At 52.0% G+C, this 23947-nt stretch overlaps 1 protein-coding gene across 1 annotated transcript; it reads right to left on the reverse strand.

Moving 5' to 3' along the window:
- Nucleotides 1–218: 218 nt before the first annotated feature.
- On the reverse strand, nucleotides 219–22263 carry BTBD2 (BTB domain containing 2). Its single transcript, XM_086477431.1, has 9 exons — nucleotides 21638–22263; nucleotides 15228–15347; nucleotides 11769–11925; nucleotides 8023–8128; nucleotides 7042–7239; nucleotides 3996–4188; nucleotides 2215–2302; nucleotides 1048–1194; nucleotides 219–515 (listed from the first exon to the last, which is right to left on the reverse strand). The coding sequence occupies exons 1-9, from the start codon at nucleotides 22246–22248 to the stop codon at nucleotides 354–356; spliced, it is 1782 nt and encodes a 593-aa protein (XP_086333557.1). The 5' UTR covers nucleotides 22249–22263; the 3' UTR covers nucleotides 219–353.
- Between the last annotated feature and the right edge of the window lie 1684 nt (nucleotides 22264–23947).

A 23947-nucleotide genomic window follows, 5' to 3' on the forward strand; every position in this document is an offset into this window, starting at 1 on the left:
TCAGAGCAAGTACAACCGCAACCAGAGCCACTCGTTTCCAGGCTTCCGACTGGTGGAAAAGCATCTACATTCATCACAGTCAATAAAACCGCCTGTTGTTAGATAGGATTAATCAGTAAAGTGAAAAACAACTAGCCACGGACAACCTACAAATGATACTGGTCTACCAGTTAGTCTGGTACGTGATAGCAGCAGAATCACTAGCACAAGGCAGAACATGAGCTTTGAAATGGTTTTACTGAGACCTTTGGCTAGTGTGGCTCCAATTGGTGTGGTCAAACTCAGCCAGAAATTTAGTTTGGAAGGTCACGGGGAAGAGAACCGAAGAGTCCAGAGCCAGCTCTGCAGCTGCACTATGTGTAGAAGATGATCTCTGGGATTTGTCCATCCTCCACCGAAGTGCCGTTGTTATTCCCAGCTGCGTAACAGAACGTAAAGCAGGTTTTGGCTCCTGTCGTCGGCGATTCGTGGATCACTTTGCGCAGTCCTTTGGTTCCGTAGTGGGAATCTGGACCCTGTGACGGTGACAGAAGACAAGCACAGATCAGGACAGGGATCACAGCCCCGCAGGACCCTGCTGGGGGGTCGGGCCTCGCAGCCTGGCCCGAAGCAATGAGCTTTGGAGATCCTGGTACCGCCCTTTTCTTTCTGCTTCTTGCACCTCAGCTATTTTGAGCAAAGTTCAGGCTCTGTCAGAACTTCACACGACATTTAACCAGGTCTCCACAGTTAAGTATCAACTTTTTAAAGCCATGGCAGGCAGGCTCGGGCTTACACCCTGCAGAACCGGCAGCTTATCCGTATACACCAAAAAGAAACCCCGACACTAACGCAGCCTGGGCATCACTGCACTCCTGCAAGACAAGCTAAGGACCAACCCCGAGCGCTGGTGGTGAACACGCGCGTTGCACCAGCAGGCGATGGAACCACAGAGCAGCCCTGTGAGACTGTACCCTTGAAAAGGGCAGAGCAAGACCTGAAGGGGCTACAGAAACCTGCCTTCCCTCGCCTTCACCTCGTCCCCCCAGCCCCGCCGCCCCACGGTACCTTTAGGGTAGCGCACGCTGTGTAGTTGACGTTGGGTAAAATCTCGACAGGCTCCTTGAACATGACCCGGAAAGTGTTGGATGATCCGTCGCAGCTGAACCCCGTGTCGTTCTGCCCCAGGACCGTGTTACTGTCCGTGTGGATGATCTGCAAGACAAGCCTCAGCTGTCAACCTGCCCAGCCCGCTGAAAGCCAGTGCTGCGCATCCCCCCCTGAACCGGGCTGAGCCCGAGGGACTCGGCGGCTCCACCAGCCCCGTCAGGACCGCGGCGTCCCATCGCTCGCGTCCGTCCTCAGCACCGGGACCACAGCGAACAACGGGGGGGCTCGGGTCCCAGCCAGCCCCAGACAATCCCCCCTCGCCCTGAGGCCAGGCAGAGGGCAGCGGGCCGGCGCTCCGCACGTCGGTCTTCGCTTGCCTTTCTCCTCCAAGAGCTCAGGGGCACCAGGAGGAGCCCCTGACAGTCCCAGAAGTGCCGGCACTGGGCTCGTCCCACCAGCCGTGCTGGGCCGGGGTAACCTTCCTGGGGGCGGCTCAGGCGATCCAGACCGGGGTTACGGATGCGCACCCCAACGAGGCACGCCGGATTCATCCCAACAAGGCACCCTGGATTCCCGTCAGCCGCCCCAGTCTTCGAACCAGATCGCGATGGACTCCAGACAACCGGGTCTCCCTCGGTCCTATTCGCCACCTCAACCGGGACGCTGCCAGGCCGCCCACCGGCACGGCACGGGCCCAGCGCAGACACAGCAACCGCTTCCTCCTCCTCCTCCTCCCCTGTCGAACCGGGGCTGCCCCACGGTGCTGGCACAGCTGGGAGCAAAACGCAAGCACCGCTGCAGCGCCCGGCGCTGGCGGCAGCACCGGCGCGGGAAAACGCGCCCAGCTCGTCCTCAGACGGCGTCGCAGCTCCGAGACGTGTTTCCCGAGGCTGCGAGGGGACTTGGGGAGCTGCCGCAGTGACGCAGGCAGCGGGAGGCTGCATAAAATCGAGAGCAATAATCCCTCTTATCCCCAGGGCCCCATCTGGCCCTCCCTACGTCTGCCAGCCACCCTGTCTAGAGAACACACAGGCCCTTCTAACCTAAGAGGTTGTCTCATATTCACTGACACGTGTGAGTTAGTCCTACAGCAGCAAGTGTTTTCAACGTGGTAGAGAGAATTACCTGTATGTTTACTTGGTAATCTGTTGGCCCATGTATGGATCCGTATAATCCAAACCCAACCACAAATATCCTTTTGTTCACCGAGAACCTGCAGGAAGAGATCAGGAGAGTCAGACCAACTTGCCATCGTTTTAGTACGAGGATGATACAAAAACATCTTCACTCACTTCCATTTTACACCTATGATTCAATCAAACAGTTTTAAGGGCAACTCTTACTAACAACAGAAATCCTTCACGGGAACCACGATTTGGAAGCTTCCACCTCTGACTGTCCTAACGGGCCGGCAAGAATTGTGTTTGCTGGCGCGAAATGCAAAAGCTGCCCAGTCCCACCATCGAACTTCAGGCTCGGGAAGCGTTTCGAGACGGCGGTACAACGCCAGCACCCAAAACCGCCAGCCAGGCAGAGGCAGGGCAGCCCGCAGAGCGTGGAATCGTGCCCACCCGCGCGGCAGCAGCGGCCCTGCCAGCAAGGTAACAGCAAAGAGCACTTAAAGTGTCACGAGATACTTCGCTCCTGAGCACTGGAGGAGAATTGTTAATGTGCTGCTGAGCACTCGCTGGATACAGCTGCACTCAAGGTTTATCTAAGAGCAGAAAATCAGACTCAACAGCTCCTGAATGTAGGAATCCCTGCCGGCTCAGGCAGCGACGGGAAGGATATTCACCCCGCTACAGCTCCATCTTCGCAGGCAGCAGCAAGCCCCGGTGCCTGCCAAGCTGCCCACAGGATTTCTTCACCCGTCCACCAACTCTCTGGGCCCCACGTGCTTCAAGAACAAGCTCCTGCGGGAGGCTGGAGCCACTGCTCTGCAACCAGCCTAAAACAGTCAGGGCTGAAGCTGCACACAAGCCCTGATGAGACTGACCCTGATGCTGCCAGCACTTGGACTTAAGTCAAACACAAGCTCCAAAAGGTCTCTGAACGTTAGATGTCAGAGCAGCAAGCGTTTGGAGCCAGCAGCTCTTCTGATTATGATCATCAAGGGGATGAATGGACCAAGAGATCCCACCGACAGCTTTGTCGATATACAGGAGAACCACCAATGAAAAGGCTTAAAAATTTTCAAGATCGATATTAATGCAAATTCCTCTTCCACCCAAGACAAAGACGAATTGGGAAACAACCAAGGCTTTCCCATTACGCAGTCTTGCTCTAGTCACTTGGCCCCACAAGGCTCACAAACCACCGTTTGCCACACCACACCTCCGCGTCTCCGTCAGCATGACTGGGCTTTGCTGTTTCTCTACAAGCTTAGGTCTAAACAAACTAGGCATTAGCAGAAAAGCAGGCGCAGCAAGCATTTTATCCTAATCCCTCCCTCAAATAGGCAAGATTAAGGGGCTTCCACAAGCCACATTTACACTCACAATAGAGCAGGGAACCAACCTGATGGAGCACTGGTGAGTCGACACACCCAGGCACAGGAGGGAGCCATGAGCTGCCTGGGGACTCCAACCGCTACGTGCCCGTGCAGCTGCAGGAAGCCACTTGAAAAGGAGAGAAATAATCCCCCGAGAGGCCTGTGCTGGAGGGCCCCGGGTGCTGGAAACCTTTGCCGCCGCAGAGGCCAAGCGGCGGCCGGCAGCTGCACGGGCGGGTGAACGCATCGGGCGACGCTTTTGCCCAGCAAAGCGCTTTCCCCTTCAGAGTCTGCACTAGGGCTTGTGCTGTGGAAGTCGGGGTCTAGCAGGTAACCTGGCGGGTTTAGGTCCCGAGTAGGCCCAAAGCTCAGTAAACACGAATCTATCGGCAGCAGAATTAGCAGAGAAGCTGACCTTATCCTGTCACTAGTCCCACTGTACCCCCAGCGGCTCTCCACCTGCTGGAAACGGCTGATGCTGCACTCCTTCCCCCGCAGGCAGCAGCGCGGTCTGTCGATGAACTCCACCCGTGGCTTCGGGTTCACTGTGAAGTGGAGGAACAGGCTCACCACTTCCCGGTCCGTGAGGATTCCTGACTGGGCAGGCCCTGCAGAGGAGCACGAAAGCAGCGAGGCCGTCAGCCTTCGGGGAGCAGAAGGGATCCTTCGGGGGTTTACAGGGGGAGGCAAACTGGACTTGGAGCTAAGAGCGAGCCAAACCCACATCCCACGGGGGATCTCGCTGGGCTGTCGGGAAGCGACACCCCAGGAAGGTGCCGCCCGCCCCTCAGCCGCACACCCGGCACGCACCCGCCCGGCCGCAGCACGGACGTGAAACGGCGGCTGAGCGCGCAGCTCTGCGGAGCCAAAACGCATTTGGGCTGCTTTAAAAACCCAAACCACACGCTCACCCTTCCCCTGCTCCTTCGGGAGGTGGTAATGCTGGTAGGAGACAGGGATTTTCACATATGAACACTGGTATTTTACAACATCACTGTTAAGACATCATGAATGCCCGTGAGGGGCAGGGGGAGGGAACAGCACCCGGTTACCATCAACTTGGAAAGTGCAGTAGGAGTATTTTTCAGTCAAGCAAAGGCGGTTCAGCTCATGCCCCGCTTTGATTCCCCCCCTTCCCTTGGGCATTTAATCCCTGCTTTGGGTTGGTTTGGGCTTTTTAACACCTTTACGGTAGAACCCAGGGAAAAACGCTAGCGATGAAAGCAAGAGTTGAAACACATTCTCATCTTTTCTCCAGTGACTAGATGGTTTTTTCCAAAGAGATGCTATACTCAAGCTTTGGAAACCACTTTGAATCCTTTCAAAATCAAAACCGGGTAAAAATTAAGTCTTTTAGAGTCAAAAGTTGCTCTGCACCTCTATGTGCAGGAGGCTTTTAACAGAAAAAAAGACTACCACATACTGGAGAAACAACAGCATTAAGTGCTCGTTACCATGTGAGGCACATGCCCAGCTACTTGTTGGCCCAAAACAACTTGTAGCTGGTTAAATTCAGCACAACCTTACACAGACCTCACGAGGTGCAAGGCTGCAATAGGTAGAGATGAAAGAATTTAAGGAAGTCGACTGTGAACAGAATAATGAGCTTATGGGTACTTTGCTCAGCAAAATTCAGCCATCGTTGATCATGTCTAAACTCATCCTGTGTTGCTGCAATTCAATCCTGGTTCAAATTACTTGCTCTAAGGGAAGGGAGGGACACATTTGCCAGTTAAAACACCTTCATGCAAAACTCCATGTTTGATACCACATCATATAACAAACTGGCAAAACCACTGCCTGTAAAAATCCTTTTTTTTTAATTATTCTTTTGGGAGAGGGGGGCGGAGGAGAGCAGTTTCCCTCTCCTACCTCTGCTGGGATCACCAAAGAAACCAGAGTCACTCCAAAACTCACAAAAAGGACAAACCTGGAGCAATTCCAAGGTAGCCCCTTGTTTAAGGGCAGCTGAACAGTGCAGCCCTTCAGGATGGGGTTTCTTTTGTTCACCTTTTAGGTTAAAGCAGATGGAGAAAACTTAAAAAGAGTTTCTCTTAAAGCAAGAAGACTGATGGAAGATCCAAGTTGAATGGGCAATTGTGACAGACAGTACGGGGAGAGGGACTGACGTTCCAGCTCAAAGGCTTCAACCCAAACATGCCAGAATTAACACATTCCTCCCAGTGAAGCAGAATGATACAAGATCTGAAGGAAGGGTTGAAAGAAACAGGATCTGCAGAAAAATGCCGAGCTTGGTGCACCCAAACCGCTCTAACGCTCCCCAGGAGGAGGACGCCCTCTCCCCTCAAGGCTGTGATCTGCTGCAAAGCTGCTGCTGGGCACGACGCACGCCGAGGCACAGAGCGGGCCGTGCTTCCCCCGGTGCCAACAGAAAGGAAAGGGACCCAGCTGGGATGGACGGATCCCTGCCTCCCTGCCCAAGCTGTTCCTGAAGAGATTCGTGTCCCCTACGACCACACCGCCGCTGTGACAGGCAAACCAGACAGCGGGTACCAAGTTCTCAGCACAGATTTACTTCCTGGGAATATCCCTCTTCATCCTGGACCACTCCATTCACTATCGGTAAGCTGAGGCCATCTCTGCCTTGAGAAATGCTCTGCAAAGGAAGTGGTGTCAGGGACCCTTTTTGCCTCTTTGTACACATAACTGCAGCCTAAAACAAGTTTCCGTTTTGAAAACGGCTCCACAGCATCTTTCAGCATCAAAACTATTTAAGCCAATGGCCAATTTTCAATCCCTGGAGAATCACCAGAGCACGAAGTCAACGACAACAGGCAATGAAAACCAAACAAGAATAACTTTAGTCAGAACTGTTAAGCGAGTCAGACATCTCTGTAGATCAAGGTCTTAACATAAACTTGAAAAATGCTTTGAGACACAGACTAAGCAACACCAACCCTGCAGCTCAAAGAGCATTTTGGAAGTTTTTTCTGCTACGGGGCTCTGCTCTCAACGGCATCGGCAAGACGCGGCCCACACCACCGCTGGATTACAGGTGGCAGCAAACAGAGGATGGGGAGAAACATCCTCATTTCTCTTTGGGAGCAGGCTACAAGCAACAGCAATTATTCGCAACTCCATTAGCTTTGGGTAGTTCAAATGCTTGGAATGGCTGGAAAGGGAAGCAGGTGAACGCCTGTTTGGATCTTCGCTGTCAGCTGAATGAGAGAGCAACCACCCAAACAGGCTGTGAGGGCAGTCAGCTGTGATCTGACTGGCTCCCGCCTGATGGAGCACCACAGCCCTTAAAACAAGAGCGACTGATCGCGGATGGAAACAGCATTTACACAGTAGATTTTGCAGACCAGTGGGAAGGGGGATAATCTCAAATTTAAATTACTACAGGATACACAGAGAAAAAGCCATTTTCATGTACTTGATCCTCTGCAGTTCAGAGAAAGCAAAGACCAGGATTGCCAGAAATGCCTTTGTTCAGTTACCTGCTGCAAACTCCTCAATAGTCATCAATGGGAAGCGGATAAGAGAAAGCGCTTTGCCCAGTACTTTCCGCTTGTTCTCTGGAATCACCTGAAGTTGCTGCCGTTGACACTCAGCCTCCGACCAGCGAACCACTGCATTAAACAAACGAACCTCCCGGATCCCCAGGGTATCCCTCTCCAGCACCGCAACCAGGGTGTCTGCAAGGCAGGACAGACAGTGACAACTTTAGGCTCTAACCCAAATCACCCCATGTCACCTGGCCACAAGTACCCTACGTACAGCCAAGGCGAGTAAAAGAGAAGCAACTGAAAACACCAGCATCTCCCGAAAGCGCTGCCCGCAGCCTCTGAGGAAGGCAGATCTGCGTATTCTGTAACTCACCGGAGCAGCAAACAGTGCCCGTTTAATTGGCACGTTAATGGAAGTGCAGCGGACTGAGTTGGGACTTACCTGACGTCAGGTCTGGATAAGCAAGCAGCGTGAAACCCAGAAGGTTCCCCGTGCCTTACCTCCGCAGCCCATCTCATTAGGAGAAGGTTAAAGGCTGGATTTTAACGTTTATTAACTGGGCCCAGCAAATTTGGAAACCGCATACGGTAATTAAAACACCCAGGTCTTGCTTTCAAAAACGCAACACCTTTTTCACTCCAAAACCCGACAGAGAGGCAGGGAACAACGCCAGCTCTGCAAAAGAAGGCAAGTTACACCCACCCAAAACCTGCCAACATCAACAGAGGAAACGGGCTTTGGATCATGCCCAGAAAACTCAAGTTGCACCAAAGTAAGCAGATTCCAGGACAGTGCTGCAAGCAAGCATGCTCTTTTGCACATGCCTTGTCTCTGGCCTCTTCGTGGCAGTCCCCGGCAACAGATTGCTCCAGAACAGCAAAGCCACAAAAGAGAAGGGCCAAGTATTAACCTGCAGTAACTTCAGAGGCTAGCTTGGGATGAAAGCGTGTAGAGGGAGGAAAAAAGCTCACCCAGATCAATGTCTGTAAAGCCCTCCGCATTGATGGCATCTGATGTGTTCTTGTCTATGTTCTCGAGGCAAAGGCTGGCCAGCTGAGGCTCATCGAAAAGTCTTGCCTAGGAACGAAGAAGCAGTCGTTAACACAAAAGGTATTTTGAAGTTACACACTAAGTAAGGACGCCCCTTCCCTCCCAGAGCCCATCTTCATTAGCAATACTACGCCTGACTGCACCACGAATTCACTGGGCTGCAGCAGTCTTTCACAAGCAGTTAAGCATGACAAGGCAAACACTAGAAAAATCTGCATTTGGCATCAGTTCTGGTTTTGCTGTGCATGTCTTCAGGCACGTCTTTGTTTTCACATCACATCAGTTAACGCGGCTCCAGTGCTTTCCAGCACCATACTGACCGTGTCAGCTGAGCACGGGCAATTTTTACTACATCATTTTTATATTTAGAGGAAAGCTTTGCCCAATGACTCCGGGCCTGCTCGCTCCAGGAATATGCAGAGACAGCTTATTCTGCAAGAACACCGTCACACTGACCTCACGTATTAGCAAAAACGCCTCAGCAGGCACACTGCTTGTGTCCCAGGGAGAGCACAAAGCCCTGTGGGGCGCGGGGTACGCAGCCTGCTTACTGCACCTGCACGTTTTGCACAGAAACGGCTACTCTGATCTACTTACCTTAAAGAATTCCCCCCGAAACGGGTTACTACGCCTAACAAAGCCTGCACACAGCTTGGGCAGTTGCTCAGAATCTCTCTGGCCAACTTAGGCGCAGCCTCCTAACAATTTCACTGCCACTTCAGATCCCCCTGCACCGCCAAGACACGTTACCAACCCTGTGCCTAACATAACCAGAAGTGAGGTGGGAACACACAAAAGTCACCAAGGTGACCTCTTATTTCCAAGGCTTTGGGTTTTGCTATTTAGGAAGGAAGTGCCTTAACATCAGAGCTCTCATTAGCACAAGAGTACACTGCGACTTCTTGAACTCGCTGCCACAGGTAAGGTTTAAAAATCCGTGTTTTGGGCTGGGAATTCAGCCACTGAGAGAGGCTAGCGCTATCGAGCGTCTCCTGCTTCACCCTCGCTCAGCAAGGCCAACCTTCAGTGCCGAGACCTCAAGCGCACAGAGCCAAAACAACTCTCCCATTTTCTCAGGGACCAGGGAAGCTTCAGCAGTCGTCACCTCTTCCTGGGGCTGGAGGATTGCCAGTGCCTTATACTCTTGGCATCCAAGAGCTGTGACTGACTCAGACTTTACTACTGTAGTGGCTCTCTCTCGACACGCGAAGGACTTGTGCTACACTCGCAGAGCTCTCCCCCACAGCAGCTTTAGGCAAACTATTATTTCCTTCTTGATCAAAGTGACATTTGCACGCATGCCGGGCATGAAAGAGCATCACTGTTCACTATGAGGCAGGAGAGCTATTCACCATTAATATTTCTGCCAGAGCAGCAGTCACCTGAAACGCTGTCAATGACATAGTTGCTGGACCAGCAGGATCCAGCAATGACACACGCAAAGGAGGTTTGGGGCTTTATGATCTTAGGTCCACAATCTTAAGACTGTTGGGAGAGGTTTTGTACGAGATGGATCTCAGGTCTGTAACTGACTCTACAAATTGTCAACCTGTTGCAGTAAAAGTAGAAAACAGAGACCAATGTTCACACTGAAGGACCAGAACGGAGAGAATTTTGAGACCAGATCCATTAAAGGAGGTGCCTCGTGCAGCCAGTCATTGAGGTACAGATATGTTTCTGAAAGAACACCAGCCTCAAACACTTTAGAGACTTGATATACTGCAATAATGAACATAAAGTACATACGAATCACCACTGATAACTAATCATAACTGATAAGCCACAAAGAAAAAGAAAGGAAAGCATGTCTCCAGCTGGCATTTCAGCTGCCCCAGTGCAGCTGACAGAGTGCTAGGCAATATCTTGGTTTTGATACCTGAAAAACTAAGACACCTTCCTCTTGTGCCAAAGGACCTTTGTGACTTGTAAGGAAGTCACCACAAACCTCAATGTCACCTTGCCAAAGCTGCAAAGTCAGGCTGCAGAGACTTAGCGTGCCGCAAAAATCCCTGCATAAAGAACATCACCAAAAAGCTGACACCTCTAATCCTCATGAGGTGATGGCTGGTGCAAGATCCCTCTTCAAAACTGCAGCCTATGGGAACGATCTCTCCTCAGCTCTTAGATAACAGCTCCTGATCTTTCAGATTGCTGAACCCAGAGAGTCAGAGTTACAGTTGTCCTACCACGCATCAGGTGGGAGCGCAGATTTGGCTACCGTCACCCGAGCAAGAATCCTGAAGTCCTGAACCTTCCCCAGAGAAGCGCAGTGGGGTTCCCCGCCACGTCCCAGGCTGCCTCGCCCGTTGGCAGCCCGGGACATTTTCCCATGGCCGGCGGAGAAGAGCTACGTTAAAAAGAGGAGATGCAAAGAGGGACATTGTCTTTTGCAGCAGCAGCTGAATGCCAGCAGCGAAGAGTGTCTACAACAGCGATGTAATGTGCAACTACTTCGAGAACTCGATCCAAATATTTGAATTCAAAATAAAATTCCAGCCTAATCGCAGCAAACAAGCAAAGAGCTCAGCAGCAACTGCTCCAGGGCAACACTGCTGCCATTTCTGCGAAGCCTGCTGGTGTGGACACGCTGCCACCGATGCGGCAACCACAGTCGGAGCCTGAAAGGTGCTTGTACTCCTGACAAGGAGGAAAAAAGGCCGCAGACAAGACAGGCTGGGCAAGACAGGACAACCCCTCAGAACCAGACCTCCTTAGTGTGCTGCTGTGAAAACTCCTCCGCAAGCTTTGTTTAACATCAGAAATCGCAGCAGCTTTCCAGGCTGATCAGAAATATCCCTCCAGAGCTAGTCAGAAGTATGCCCGTTCCCTAAAGGAAAGAAACTCACGCACACAAATCCTATTTGCTTCTTGTTCCTCCACCACCCAGAACAGGTTGTCCCTGAGAGGGTGGTGGCAGGGACCAGAAGGAAAAGACGGGCCTAGGAAATGGGAAGGACAGCGATGCCAGTTTAATCAACCTGCACACAAAGTCTGATATTCTCCAAAATAAGCAGAAGTTGTAAAGACTGTCTTCTAGTTTGCTGCTTGGAAGAGTCCAATGGCAGATGGAGGAGTCCAGCCCTCACAGATCGCATCAGCGAGGCACAAGGACACCCAACCAGCCTCACAGAGTCAAGAAACACAGCTGCCCTGAGACTCCAGGGCTGCGTGCCTCCAGTACTGCGGGAAGGCTGGAACAGGCTGAGGAAGAGATCACTTTGTTCCTCTCCTAGGGAAATAAACCAAAGCACTCATGAAAAAGTTGCATTTTCTGCCTTTCACCCCCATTTCTGGGAAACTACTGCAAAAAAAGGCCTTCAAAGAACGTCTGACCAGCTAGATGCAGCAAGCTTTGCGCAGAGAAAGTCCTCGCATTTCACTTTTCTTCTTGGCAGATGAAATTTTTCCACCCCGTTAATTTCTTCCCCAGCTCACACTCTGGAAGGAATCGCCTGCCACACCGAAACAGAAAGCAGGTCTCAAACAGCAGCAACATTTGCTGTATTTTATTGTTCCAAGAAGCTGCCCATCAGCACAAGACTCCTGTAAGGAAGAATTCAAAATGACACAGAACTGCTCCATTTTGGATGATCAACTCCGTTAACGCTCAGAAAACTTCTGCTTTCCTCTTGCTCAGGGGACTTAATGCAAAGGACTGCAAACTCACCTGTGTTAACAGCATGAATGCATTGTCTGCTCGGAGGTTTTTTTTAAGAAACTCCACACAATGAGCTTCAAGGGCTGGAACTGCATATTTTTTAGCTGTGTAAAGTGTTGTCATAACAGTCTCTGGTCCAATCTGAACTTCGTCTGAATAAAGAAATCTGAAAACATGCAAACAAACATTGCTCTGGTGAAGCCAATAACATAAACAGGGTAAAACCCCTCACAATTCATAAAAACATGTTTGTGCTTCTGCCTATTATCCTGGCCCCATTTCCTACACTTAAGGGACACAAGGGTTTTCACATCCTTTCCACCGACTTTAGTTTACAAAGTAGAAGCTTTTTAAAAAATAAAAAACCAAAACCCAAACCAAACCAAAACCACTCTTTACAGTATAACTTTTAATGAATTAAATAGCTGGGGTATCTGCTGAAGCACTCGAACAGCCAGCGAGCTGTTTAGCCTGCCACTTACACTAGGCTAGAACAGGCTCTGGCCAAGTACCCCTTAAAATTAATGGATTTGGCTGTTCAATTAGAGTAAACAAGGACAAAAATTCAGCCCTGCCTGCCTGCTTCAGCAGAGAAGCTCCATTTTACAAAAGTGATGAGCAGCACTCAGGCATACACCTCCTCTGCAGACGAGGCGTTTCATCCATGCCCCACTTTCCCTTCATCTCTTCACTTCACGTACACAACTGCTTCACTTCCTTACACGGACGTTCAAGTACAGCACCCGATGTCACTTCAGCGTAAAGCAAGAGTTAATTGCAGTGAAAAACAAGGACTGCCACGCTGCCAGCAAAGCATCAGCCTTCACCGTTAGGCCAAAACAAGGAAGTACATTCATACCACAAGGAAAAACAAAGGTCTTCATAGGAAGCCTGCCCGAGCCTCCTCATACCCAAGCATGCTGATCAGAAACAACAGGAACCGACAGGCCGAGTTCGGTAAAACCAGCGACACACTTGATGTTAGCCCTAATCCCATCCAGAGCTTGTGTTTACTGTTGTCCCTTTAACCAGTCGAGCATTTGCCAGTCAGGACCCGAAAGGCACGAAGCCCAGAGCCGTAACACTAACTGTGTGAACTGCACTGGGCATTCCTCTTCCACCGGGTATTCTGGAAACTCCAGCAATTTCTGCTCCTGCGTTTCTCTGAAGGGGGCACAGCAACACGTCGCACGGCCGCTGTTCCTAGAGGCTTCGCGCGGCTCTTCTGGGGGGATGCCAGGCAGTGACCCCGTCTGGAGGGACTTGCTCCAGAGCAGCAGTGGAGCTCCTGGTCCTCTAGCTAGAGAGGGCCAGGATGCAATTCAGGGAAGCTTAAACAGGGGGATTCAGAGGCAGGGAAGCGCTCTCACTGCTGCTGAAAGCAGGCTTTTGTGCTGCTCTAGAGCATCTGTTAGTAACAGCGTCAAGCCACAGGCTCACAAATATATTTTGCATACATCCCTTCACCGGTCCTATTTGCACGAAGTAATCCTCTTTATTACGAGATTAAAAGCACACAGTTGCTCTAAAAACAACTAGTTCTCTTTACTGCAACGACTATGTCAGTATTTATTTTTACCACAGTCCAAACAGTGTGCGCTAGGAGGTCTAACAAGAGAGGCTCAAACTGTGAAGAAGTGTAGTATCAATTGAAAAGAAGATTTAGATTATAACCCCATCCAATCAAAAATATTATTTTCATGGTAACCCAAAGAACAATACTTAAAAAAAATTTCTCTCTCACGCAATTACAGCAGACCTATTAAAGGCCACTAGCCCCCAAACACAACCACAATCTATTGTCCAGAAGGGACCTTCTGCTGAACATTCAGCTTGGGCACTTTGTCCCTCGATAAGCTCCTGATCCTACAGCATTAGGTCATGGCTTGGACCAAGTCCAGAGACATATGTAAGGATCAGCTGCCATTTCAGATCAGTGTTCGGCGGGACTGGTTTTACTCTAGGAAGGTTCATACCACGTAGCTGGTGGTAAGCTTCCTACTGGAATGCAGCACCCAAACTTCCTTTGGCTCATTTCAGCTCCGAGCATTTTAAAAGCGACAGTTCAATTCCAGATTTAAGCATCTAAAGCATCACTGGACCATGTGCACAATGTCTCCTACACAAAATACAAACATTTCTGTGGAAATCCACCTAAAGGCATCACTTTAGTCTTTTCAGATGATGATTCCCAGACTCCGAGATCATATTGTTCATAGAAGTGCTGAAATCTCCGTACCAGCAGGGAAAGAACAGGACTTTGCCTCTAATTCACTCGGTATTTTAGCCTCACTAAGTTTTAAAGATAGATACTAACTCTGCACTCCAGAGAGATCTGCCTGGCAGACAGAGAGTCATACTCCAATTAGAGGGATTCCCCGTGTGCTGGTGTCTGGTTTAAAATGAGCCAAAGCGGAGGGGCTAGGGGCTCCCTATTATTTCTGGCCTTTCATTCTAGCAAAGACCAGTTTTTAAATCTTCTAAGATAGCAGAGTCATGACTGAAGCACTTTTTGAAGGTAAAGCAAAAAGTGTGCCAAAGCTATATATAGTCATTGTTCCTGATAGGAAGCAAGCGGGGAACGTGTCAAGAGCACAGGGCTGGAAACCCCTGGAAGTAGGTTACAGAAATCCTATAGAAATGGGACAATGACTTTTCAGCACACATTCAGGATTGCTGCTGGATGTTATACAGCACCAGCCAAGCTTAAAGAAATCTGTGAATAGGATGTTACAGCCCCTTCCTCCTCCTTCCCCCAGCACGCAGGCTTACAATGCATGCTGCAGATAAAAGTCCAAAACCAGCTCTGCAAAAGAGGAATCAAACACGCACAAGGGGAGATACCGCACCGAGCGGCCAACACCAGTTTCATACCCGTGCTTACCTGTTACAACTCACTAACGTTTGCCCATAACCTGAACGAGCTCCGAGCGCTCGTAACTTACAGAGCTGTACGAGGAGGACTTTTCCCCACGTCTCTCAAATACCATTTGGATCAAATCAAACCAATTCATGAACAAGAATTTATGTCTGAACAGGTGACGATCAACCTAACTACAAGGGCCAGCCCGTGCACCTATTCCAACCGCTAACCAGAACTTCCCAACCGCTGCATTTCTGTGGTGGCACTATATATAACTAGGTATTTACAAAATTATAAACTACCCAGTTTACTTGTGCCCAGTCTGCAGATCAGCAGCGGGAGGGCACATTTGTTTAACTATTGCTTAACCAAAACACGGAGCAAGTCGGGTATTTTTGTGCGCTAGCTATGTTAGACTTCTACGCAGGAAAAGAGGGATTTAACACCCGCACTTAAACACCCTTGAACAGATCCACAAAGAGGTATTTTATTTAGAAACCTAACAATCTCCACTCTACAAAATGGCTCACTGCTTTCATGAACAACATCCTCCTTTACAACAAATCTGTTCATTCCGGTTATACTGTACATTAGAAGAGGCTTACTTCAGCAGCGCTAGGAAGGCAGCAGGCTCCACATCAGGCAGCTCAATCTCTGTAGAAGTTGTGGCCATTCCACCATTAAACATCGCATCGAAGACTGCGCTGCCCACAGCCAGCACAAACCTAGCATTAAAAAACAAACAAGAAAAAAACAAAACAAAACAAAACCACTTATGTTAAATCGTATTCATTTTCCAAAGAAATCCCAGGCTAGCTGCTGTTCCTCAAGGCCGCCCCCAGGGAAAGCAAATCGTTCCCAGCATTAAAGCAAAAGCGTTTTGCAACAGAAGGGAGTGTCAGGCTCTCTGTTCGGTTACTGCAAAAACACCCAAGTTGAAAGCAGCTTCATGTTGAGCTCTTCCCAAGATACAACACAGTAATGGTTCCCCACAGACAAGATCCAGTGCATCATGGAACAGAATACACGTGGCTGCTTTGCAAAGTCCTCGCAGGAGCCTACGGACCGCTCCCGAGGTGGAGGAGCTAAGAAACAGCAAAGTTCAGGAATTCAAGCTCTTCCAGAACCCAAGTCTTGGTGCAGTTCCCCACAGTCCCGTACTGAAAACACTCACAGAAAACTGGTCACTACACATCACCCGTCCTCGTCCCTTCTCCCAGCCGCCAGGAAGACATCCTTGGTGACAGCAGAGCAAGCTCTCAAGACACGCAAGCTCTCAAAACACCAGCAGCATCGCCGGGAGCTGCGGACACCAGCACCTCCTGCAGCAGACGGCATGGGAGCTGCCTCCCCTGGGCGCGCTGCCGCCTCCTCCCATGCCAAACCTGCTTTGGGCTTAGCCCAGAAGGCAGAGAAAACCTCCCGCGAAGCAAACCAGCACCATGAGGTGCACGCAACCCCTTTTGGCACCGCTGTGAGCTTACATGGTAATTAACGGCGAGAGGCACATTATTGGCCCTAAAGAAGTAGGAAGCAAGAATTCCCACAAACCAGGTTTGAGACTGAAAATAATATTCCAGTGCTCCCATGTAAACAAGATGATTTCCCTCACTGATAAACTCCAACTCCTGTTGGAGGAGGAGGCACAGACCAGGGCTGCTGAGAGGCCTGTGTAGATGGAAGCTGCTGTGCCTGCCTTGTGCCTTAGAAAAGCCATTTTGAGAACTTTCCCTGTTTGAAACTGCAAGAGACGCGTTTTTCCCAGGAAAGCAATCTTGCTCCCGGTTTCTGCAATCGAGCAGCGCTCCAAAGTTAAATACAGCACAGGCCACAGAGGTCACCGCTCAGCAGCGTGGGGCAGCAGAGGAGGCCAGGCTGCAGAAGCTGGAAAATTCAGGGGCTTTTGCTGCAGCAGAGTTTGACGCACACTTTGACAGCGGAGGATCAAGAACCGCGGGCAGAAAACCGCCCAGGACAGAAGGCACGAGACAGAAACCTCCAGCACTTGGACCCCACGGAAAGCCCATCACTAACAGAGAATTTCAGCTCGATATTGCTGAAGTAGGAAGTGACACAGAAGCCTTTTGCTTCTTCCTTTTCAACAAAATTTTTCATTTTCTCGCTTTTCACTCCCCTCCCATCCAGAGGGGGCCATCCGCAGACACAATAGAGCGAAGCGCCGTGGACGTGCCAGGCTCGTTTGCCGTGACGGGCTGTTTGGCTGACAAGCCGGGTTGTATTGTTTCTGGTCGGTTTAAGAGAGCTAGGGACAAACGACAGTGGTTACAAAAAAAGTGCACACATGCATATTTCTATCAAACCATTCTGAAGAAAAATGTCAAGAACAAATAAAAAACTTTGTTCACAAGACTGGGATTGCCAGATGAAACAAAAAAATCCTTGTTCCTACAAAAGCAGCGATGGTGGCGAGACAATCGCAGGCAGTATCTGCTACTAAAAATGAACATATATTAATTGCACTCTAAAATTTTCACTCTCGCAGCCAGCCCCGCACACAACCTCGACGAGCTGACAGCTTTCAGAAGCGATTTGAAAAGGGCATTCACTTAAAAAAAAACCCTCTCAAATCTTTGCTTCCATCTCACTCAGGAACAAGTCAGGCTGATTTTTTTAAACCGCTGAGCCCTAAAGGGACCCCAGTAGGCGCCACAGGACTCCAAATTTAAAGTTCCCTTAAAACACGAAGGGAACACAATTAACATAAGAAAATCCCTCTCTCTTCATGGTTTCTTCTTACCCTTCCTAAAATGAACACTCAAAGCTATTCTGAAGACACTCCAGGCAAAGCAGGGATGTGCACAGTTTCTGCTACACAGTCCAACAGTTTTCCCCAGCCGTGCAGGTCTGCAGAAGGAAGAGATGGGGCTTATTTCAGATGGGAGCAACACAACCATTAACCCAAATGGGCAGAGTACCAGGGCACACTTTCGTTTTCCCCTCCTATTTTCCAAAGCACTGTAGCGACCAGTGCACAGGAAACCTCTCCTGACCCCAAGGAGCACGGCCCAACACAAACGTGCCCCTCTCAAAAGGGAAAGGCAGGTACCCTGGGCTCAGCGCAGTAACACGCCTCTTGTCAGAGGAAGAATTCAAACAAAGGGTTATTTTTTAACAACTGCACGGTGGCCAAAACAAAGCGGACTGCTGACAGGATGCAGAGAAATGATCAGAAGCACAGCAGAAGAACCAAGAAAGCAACACTCGATTTCTCATCATTCCCTCTGCACGTCTAAAAATCAAAGTAACATGACTTTCAGCAGTAAGAGTCACAGGAACTTCCATACTTCATAATTTCCATAACTTCCAACTTAACAATTCAATTGTCTTCACAAGGATCCAAAGTTGACTCCAAAGGCTTCCAAAGCCCTGCAAGAAAACGTCTTTCATTCCACCACTTACAGCTTCCTACCCACCAATTTTCACTGCTTCCTTGTTCACCTTCACATCTCCACCTGCCCCCTAGTTTAATTTGGATAGCCAACAGTCCCGCTCTCTTCCTAGGCAACACCCTAATACCAATAAACCACTCAAGAACCACAACTGGATAGTCGCTGCTGCATACCACCTCCCTCCTTCACCCGCTCCACTGCGGAGAAATCTTAAAATATCTATTCCAGAAGAGCTGGCACAGGAACAGAGCAACACGTGACGCGCTGGAGCTCGGTGAAACTGTAGGTGACAAGAAGCTAATGAACGATGATGGTTTGCTGGCTGCATCCTTCCAGCACAAGGACAAGAGACACCAGGGGAACGGAGGAGGGGGCGGGTTCGAAAACCCCCGGAAGCCCTTCGCACGCAGCCCCAGCGGCCGAGCAGTGGAACACCTCGGCACACGACACTGCAGGTACCACAAGAAAAGACAGGACAAGCTCAGAAGAGAGACACCTGGGAACAGCAGCCAAACACCTACTCCAACTGTCCCCAAGCCGCGGATCTCCCAGGATGGAATATACACAGGGGCGCATCACCACTCACTTGCCCTGTTCCCTTTCGGGCCATGTTTTCTGGCCAATTAACAAGCTTAATTATCACACACATGCAGCTCCTGGCTGATGAGGTTTAGGTGTTTCTAATCTCATTGATGTCGCATTCGATGAAGCAGATCTAAAAAAACAAACAAACAACCAACCCACAACAACAAAACAACCCTTCCTTCTTTCTGCTGGGCCTAATCAACATATTGACCTTGGCCACATCAGCATTGCGAAGCCTCCAGGCAGCGAGCTCAGTCTGGCATTTGTTAGCCTTGACATCAAAAAAAAACTTAAGGCTGTTCCATCTTCTTCATGGCTGATTCGGCAGCAAGAAGGAACGAGCTCATGGCACAGAGAGTGCCCAGGGTATGCAAGCAACTTCCACAGGATCTGGAGCCTCCTGAAGGTGGAAAACGTCCGGTCTTCTCAGCGCTGCAGGTGCCTCACGGGACAGACGCTTGCACAGATGAACCTTCAGTCGAACCCAGCACAGCCACTTATGCCATTCACCTACAAGCAGGGCTTTCACCCACAAAATGAATGTCTGCTCTTAGTTGCTATGTGAGGTATCTACTGTCTGCCTCTATGGCTTTACACGAAGCGCTGAACGTGCCAGACTCCCTTAGAAACACACCTGAACCTACGGCTGTGTCACACTCAGAAACCTCCTCCCTGCACCACCACCACGCATGGACGACGTCACCTGCGACCGCTCGGCAGATGTGCCATTTAACCACCTCAACCTACAAAAGCGCCACCTCTGCTCTGCTCCTTCCCGGAGGAGCCCGACCAGGGAGCACCTGCACCATCACCTCCAGCTCCTGCAGGACTCTCAGATTCTTTGTGCTAACCAGCTGGCTGCCAAAGCCAGCAATTTTTAACACACCGCGCCCATCAAAGACGACAAGATACTGCAGACCAGTCCTGAAGGCACCACTAGCTGCCGTCCAAGAATCCTATTTAGAATCCACCCCTGCTGCAGCCATGCGTTATACCTGCCCTGGTCTGAAAATTAACACAATAAAACCATTCTGTAGAAATACTTACCTGTTAACTGTGCACTATTTCAGCCACCTACCACCAGAGTACAAACATCTGCCCTTGGTCGCTGAAGCAATACAGTGCCCCTCAAATTAAATTCACAGTTGCTTTGCAACTCAATTCCAGCCCAAAGTATCTGCTGCTGTCAGGCTGCTGTGGGAGAACTGAGCACAGGAGGGGTCTGGGTGGTTTTATTTTAAGCTCCCTGTTTCTGAAATAACCACGGTACTTCATGAATCATCAGGATATCCCAACTGTAATATCATATAGGCAAGTTTTACTAAAATCTATATAATCCGTAAGTGGGATGTCATGGCATGACACACTCTATTCTATCTTTACCACTCAGAGCACCAGATGGATTTCAGAGCAATTAAGCAGCATTTCACTTTGGGGCTATTTTTTTTTTTTTTTAAAGTTTCATTTCTTTCCAATTTACTTCTGGGCTCAACACTGCCCCTCCCCACCCAGCAAGCCTAGTTCTCAGGATAGGGGCAAGCCTACTCAAATACTAATTAAGCTTCAAATAATAGAAGAGCAGAACTGACAACCTAAACGCTCAAACCAGCCCAGAACAAGTGTGGTTTGTTCAAAAAGGTAGAGAAAAAAGGGAAATCTGAAGGGGAAACCTCCAGGAGCATGAGCACTTATGAGAAAAGCCATAGCTGAAATAGTTTGGAGCAAGGCTCCCTTTGCCAAGCACCACTTGTAAGTACACTAATAAGCCTTCCCCCACTCCCAGTTAAAGCAGGTCCCGTCTTTGAGCAAAAGGCTCTTGTGTTTGCTCTTGGTACAGCCCAGGAGAGAATTCCCAGAGCGATGGGTTGTAAGCGGCACCCATCAAGTCACCAGAGCTGCCCCAAAAGGCAGCTGAATGTCAGTCGGTTTTGCATTATCCAGGTGGAGGCAATTCCCAGCTTCCAAGTGAGCGAGCAGCTCAGAGCTGCAAACTCTTAAATGGCAGCTCGGCCTTAAACATTAACCTCGACTGGTTATCTCATGCCCCCATGTCATCCTCAGTACAGCTTTTCCAGAATCATGGGGGGCTTTTTGTAGTAGTGGATTACCATCCGAAATACAGGGCTTCAGAAAAGATTCAATAAAGGTTATTTTTAAAAGAAAACGTTGTGGCAGAAATTTGGTTTCTCAAATCATTGCTCTTTCCATCCGCAATGCTCTCACCAATCCCTGTATTTGCCGGCAGAGATCAGGCACTCTTGGAGACTGTTCCTCCTCTCCTCCACTACCCAAAAAACCAAGGCTTGCTTCCAAGCGAGATCCAGGGATTTGGGGTTTTTCCCCACTCGCACTGTCCCTCCAGGTCAAACACTCTCAGATGAAAGCTGGATCCCACCACCTGGGCTGGGAACCATAAGAAGAAACGCAACATTGATCCGAGGGCTGGGCAAGATTTGAAGCAACAGCGACTGACCGCGCCGAGGGGGAGAGTCAAGTCACCTCCCAGCAGGTTAAAGAGCAAACGGGGGGGACCCACGCTCCGGACCCTGGTGCTGCCCAGCTCCCTCCATCCCACCGCGATGTCCGAGCCCGCAGCGGAGCTGGGCCTCGCCGAGGCCGGTGCATCCCCCCGAGCTCGGCAGCTCCCGACAGCGGATAAAACGCGGGGTGAAGTTACCCGACCCCCCCTTTCTCCTTTTATGAGGGAGGCGCAGAAGCCCAAACCCTGTAATCCCCCTCCCGCTGGCGCATCACCCCCCGGAGGGTGCAGGGGACACCCCTCCCCCCCCGACACCCCTCAGCAAAACCCACAACCAGCCCGCGGCCTCCCCCGACGCCCAGGACCCCCGATCACCTCGCAGGGCCCCCAGCAGGGCCTACGGGCCACCCCTCCACAGCCCGGCCAGGCCGCCACGGGGCCCGGGGCACCCCTGCGGCCCGCGTGGTCCCCGCAGCCCACCTCGGGCGACGGGTCCCCGCGTGTGGGCCACCCCCCGCTCCCCCCCGCCCCCGCGGCCCACCTGTGCGCCGGGATGCGCTGCGAGCCGCGGCCCTTCCCCACCAGGAAGTGCACGTCGCTGAGCACCTCGTTGTTGAAGAGGAAGGCGAAGCGCTCCTGCACCGTCGGCTTCGTCGCCTGCCAGTTATAGACCGGCTCCCGCTGCAGCGCCCCGCCGGAGCCGCCCGCCCCCCCGGCGGCCCCCGCCGCCCCCGCAGCCACCGCCGCCGCCGGGCCCCCCGCGCCGCCGCCGCCGCTCGCCACCGGGTTGGCAGCGCCGCACTGGTTGTAGGTGAGGCCGGGAGGCGACGGGGGGGCGCCGTTCGTGCAGGCGGCGGCGGCGGCACCATTGCCCGGCGGCGGCGGCGGCGGCTGCGGGCAGGAGGAGGAGAGGCCCCCGGGGCCCCCGCCGCTCCCACCGGCCGCCATCTTGTGCGGCGGAGGCGCAGGAGCGGGCGGCGCGGGGCGGCGCTGCAGCAGCACCAGCACCAGGAGCGGCGGGCGGGACACGGCGGCGGCGGGCGGGAGGGGGGCGGCGATGGCGATGGCAGGGCGGGCGGCGCCGCGGCGGCTGCTGCTGGTGCTGCTGGTGCTGCTGGTGCTGATGCAGAGAGCCGGGCAGCAGCGGCGCATGGGGCACGGCGCGGCGCCGCCGCCGGCCGGGCCAGAGGGGGAGCGGCGGCAGCGGCGGGGCGGGGAGAGGGCGTGGGGCGGCGGGCGGGAGCGGGCGGGCGGGGCCGCGCCGGGCCAGGCAGGCCCCGGGGTGCGGGGCCGTGAGGGGAGCGGGGAGAGCGCCGATGGGGAGTGAGGGGGGTGAAGGGGCGATCCTTGAGGGGGATGAGGGGGCAGCTGGGGGGATGAAGGGGCGATCCCCGAGGGGGCAAGCCCTGAGGAGGTTGAGGGGTGATCCCTGAGGGGCAGTTTGGGGGATGAAGGGACGATCCCTGAGGAGCAATTTGGGGCATGAGGGAGCCATCCCTGAGGGGGATGAAGGGGCGATCCCTGCGAGGCAGTTTGAGGAAGGAGGGGGTGATCCCTAAGGGGGGCAAGCCCTGAGGAGGATGAGGGGTGATCCCGGAGGGGCAGTTTTGGGGGATAAGGGGGCAATCCCCTGAGGAGCAATGTGGGGAGGGGCAAGGGGAGCAATCCCTGAGGGGCAATTCTGGGGAATGAGGGGGCCGTACTGTGAGGGGGTCATTCGCGGGGGGGCGGGGAGGCAGAGGGCATTTTGTGGAGGGATGAAGAATGGGGGGTAGTTCATGGAGGAGAGGTTGTGCATTATGGGGGTGAAGGGGGTCGGTGCTAGGGGGTGAGGAGGGAGGGAGGTTTGGGCCATGGAGAGGGGTGGGGAGGGGTGGAGGTGCAGGGGACAGCCCTGGTGGAGAAGGCAGGAGGAGAGGGGGGAGGATGTGGAGAGAGCAAGAGTTGCTCCCTTCCTGCTCTCACGAACCAGCCTTTCCCCTAAAGCAGAGACCCAGGCCTCTGCCGTCCTCAAGACACCTTGCTTTGTGCCCAGCAATTCCTCAGAACCATTAGGTCGGAGTTACGAGCCACCACTGCTGACACCGGGCCTGGAGCACCACGTTGGCAGGAGCACGGCGGGTATTACCCTGCACGTACCAGGGAGCCGCAGTTCTCCTCAGGGACAGGCTGATCCCTCACCTGGTTGTGCCCTGCTGCCACCAAGATCCTGCGAGATCTGCTCAGCAGAAAGGCACGCTGGCCAGCAGGTCCCCACTGATGGCCATCTCCTTACCAGCCAGCGTGAGGTGGAAGATGGCGTGGAGGGGGCAGGAGCAGTCTGAAAAGCAGAAGATTAATTAAGAGGCTGTGCCACTGCCTTGCTGTGATCTCAGTAACTGAACCGTTAAAGTGATTTATTCTTCACGGGGTAATTACATTCCCCCTCTCCCTGTTATCCCTCCCCTGATCTGTGTTCAGCTCTCAGAGGTGCATGCACACGCATTCAGGAGCAAACGCGTGGTCCTTGATTCGACATGTTCAGTGGGGAGATGTCTTGTCTGCCCCGTCTGTTGTCTGTGCCTTTGCGTTGCAGTTTCTGCCATACATGAGGACGTGCCATTTATATTGACTCAAAGCTTCCAGACCTCGGGGGTCTCACCGATTAACCACTACGGCCAGACACTGCCGTGGCACATCGCAGCGGTGTCGTTACACCACTGGTTTTGATCGAGAGCTTCCAACGTGGTTTTGTAGCACACCAAACACCTGTTTCTGCTGCCTTACGTGCCGGCACGTTTCTGCTGCATTTTTTTAAAGCTGTGTGACACTTCATATGGACGCGCTTGGGAAGCCGCTGTAGCCACAGCTA

The sequence above is a fragment of the Leptosomus discolor genome, chromosome 24 (genome assembly GCF_034619465.1).
Source record: "Leptosomus discolor isolate bLepDis1 chromosome 24, bLepDis1.hap2, whole genome shotgun sequence".
Lineage (NCBI taxonomy): Eukaryota > Metazoa > Chordata > Aves > Leptosomiformes > Leptosomidae > Leptosomus > Leptosomus discolor.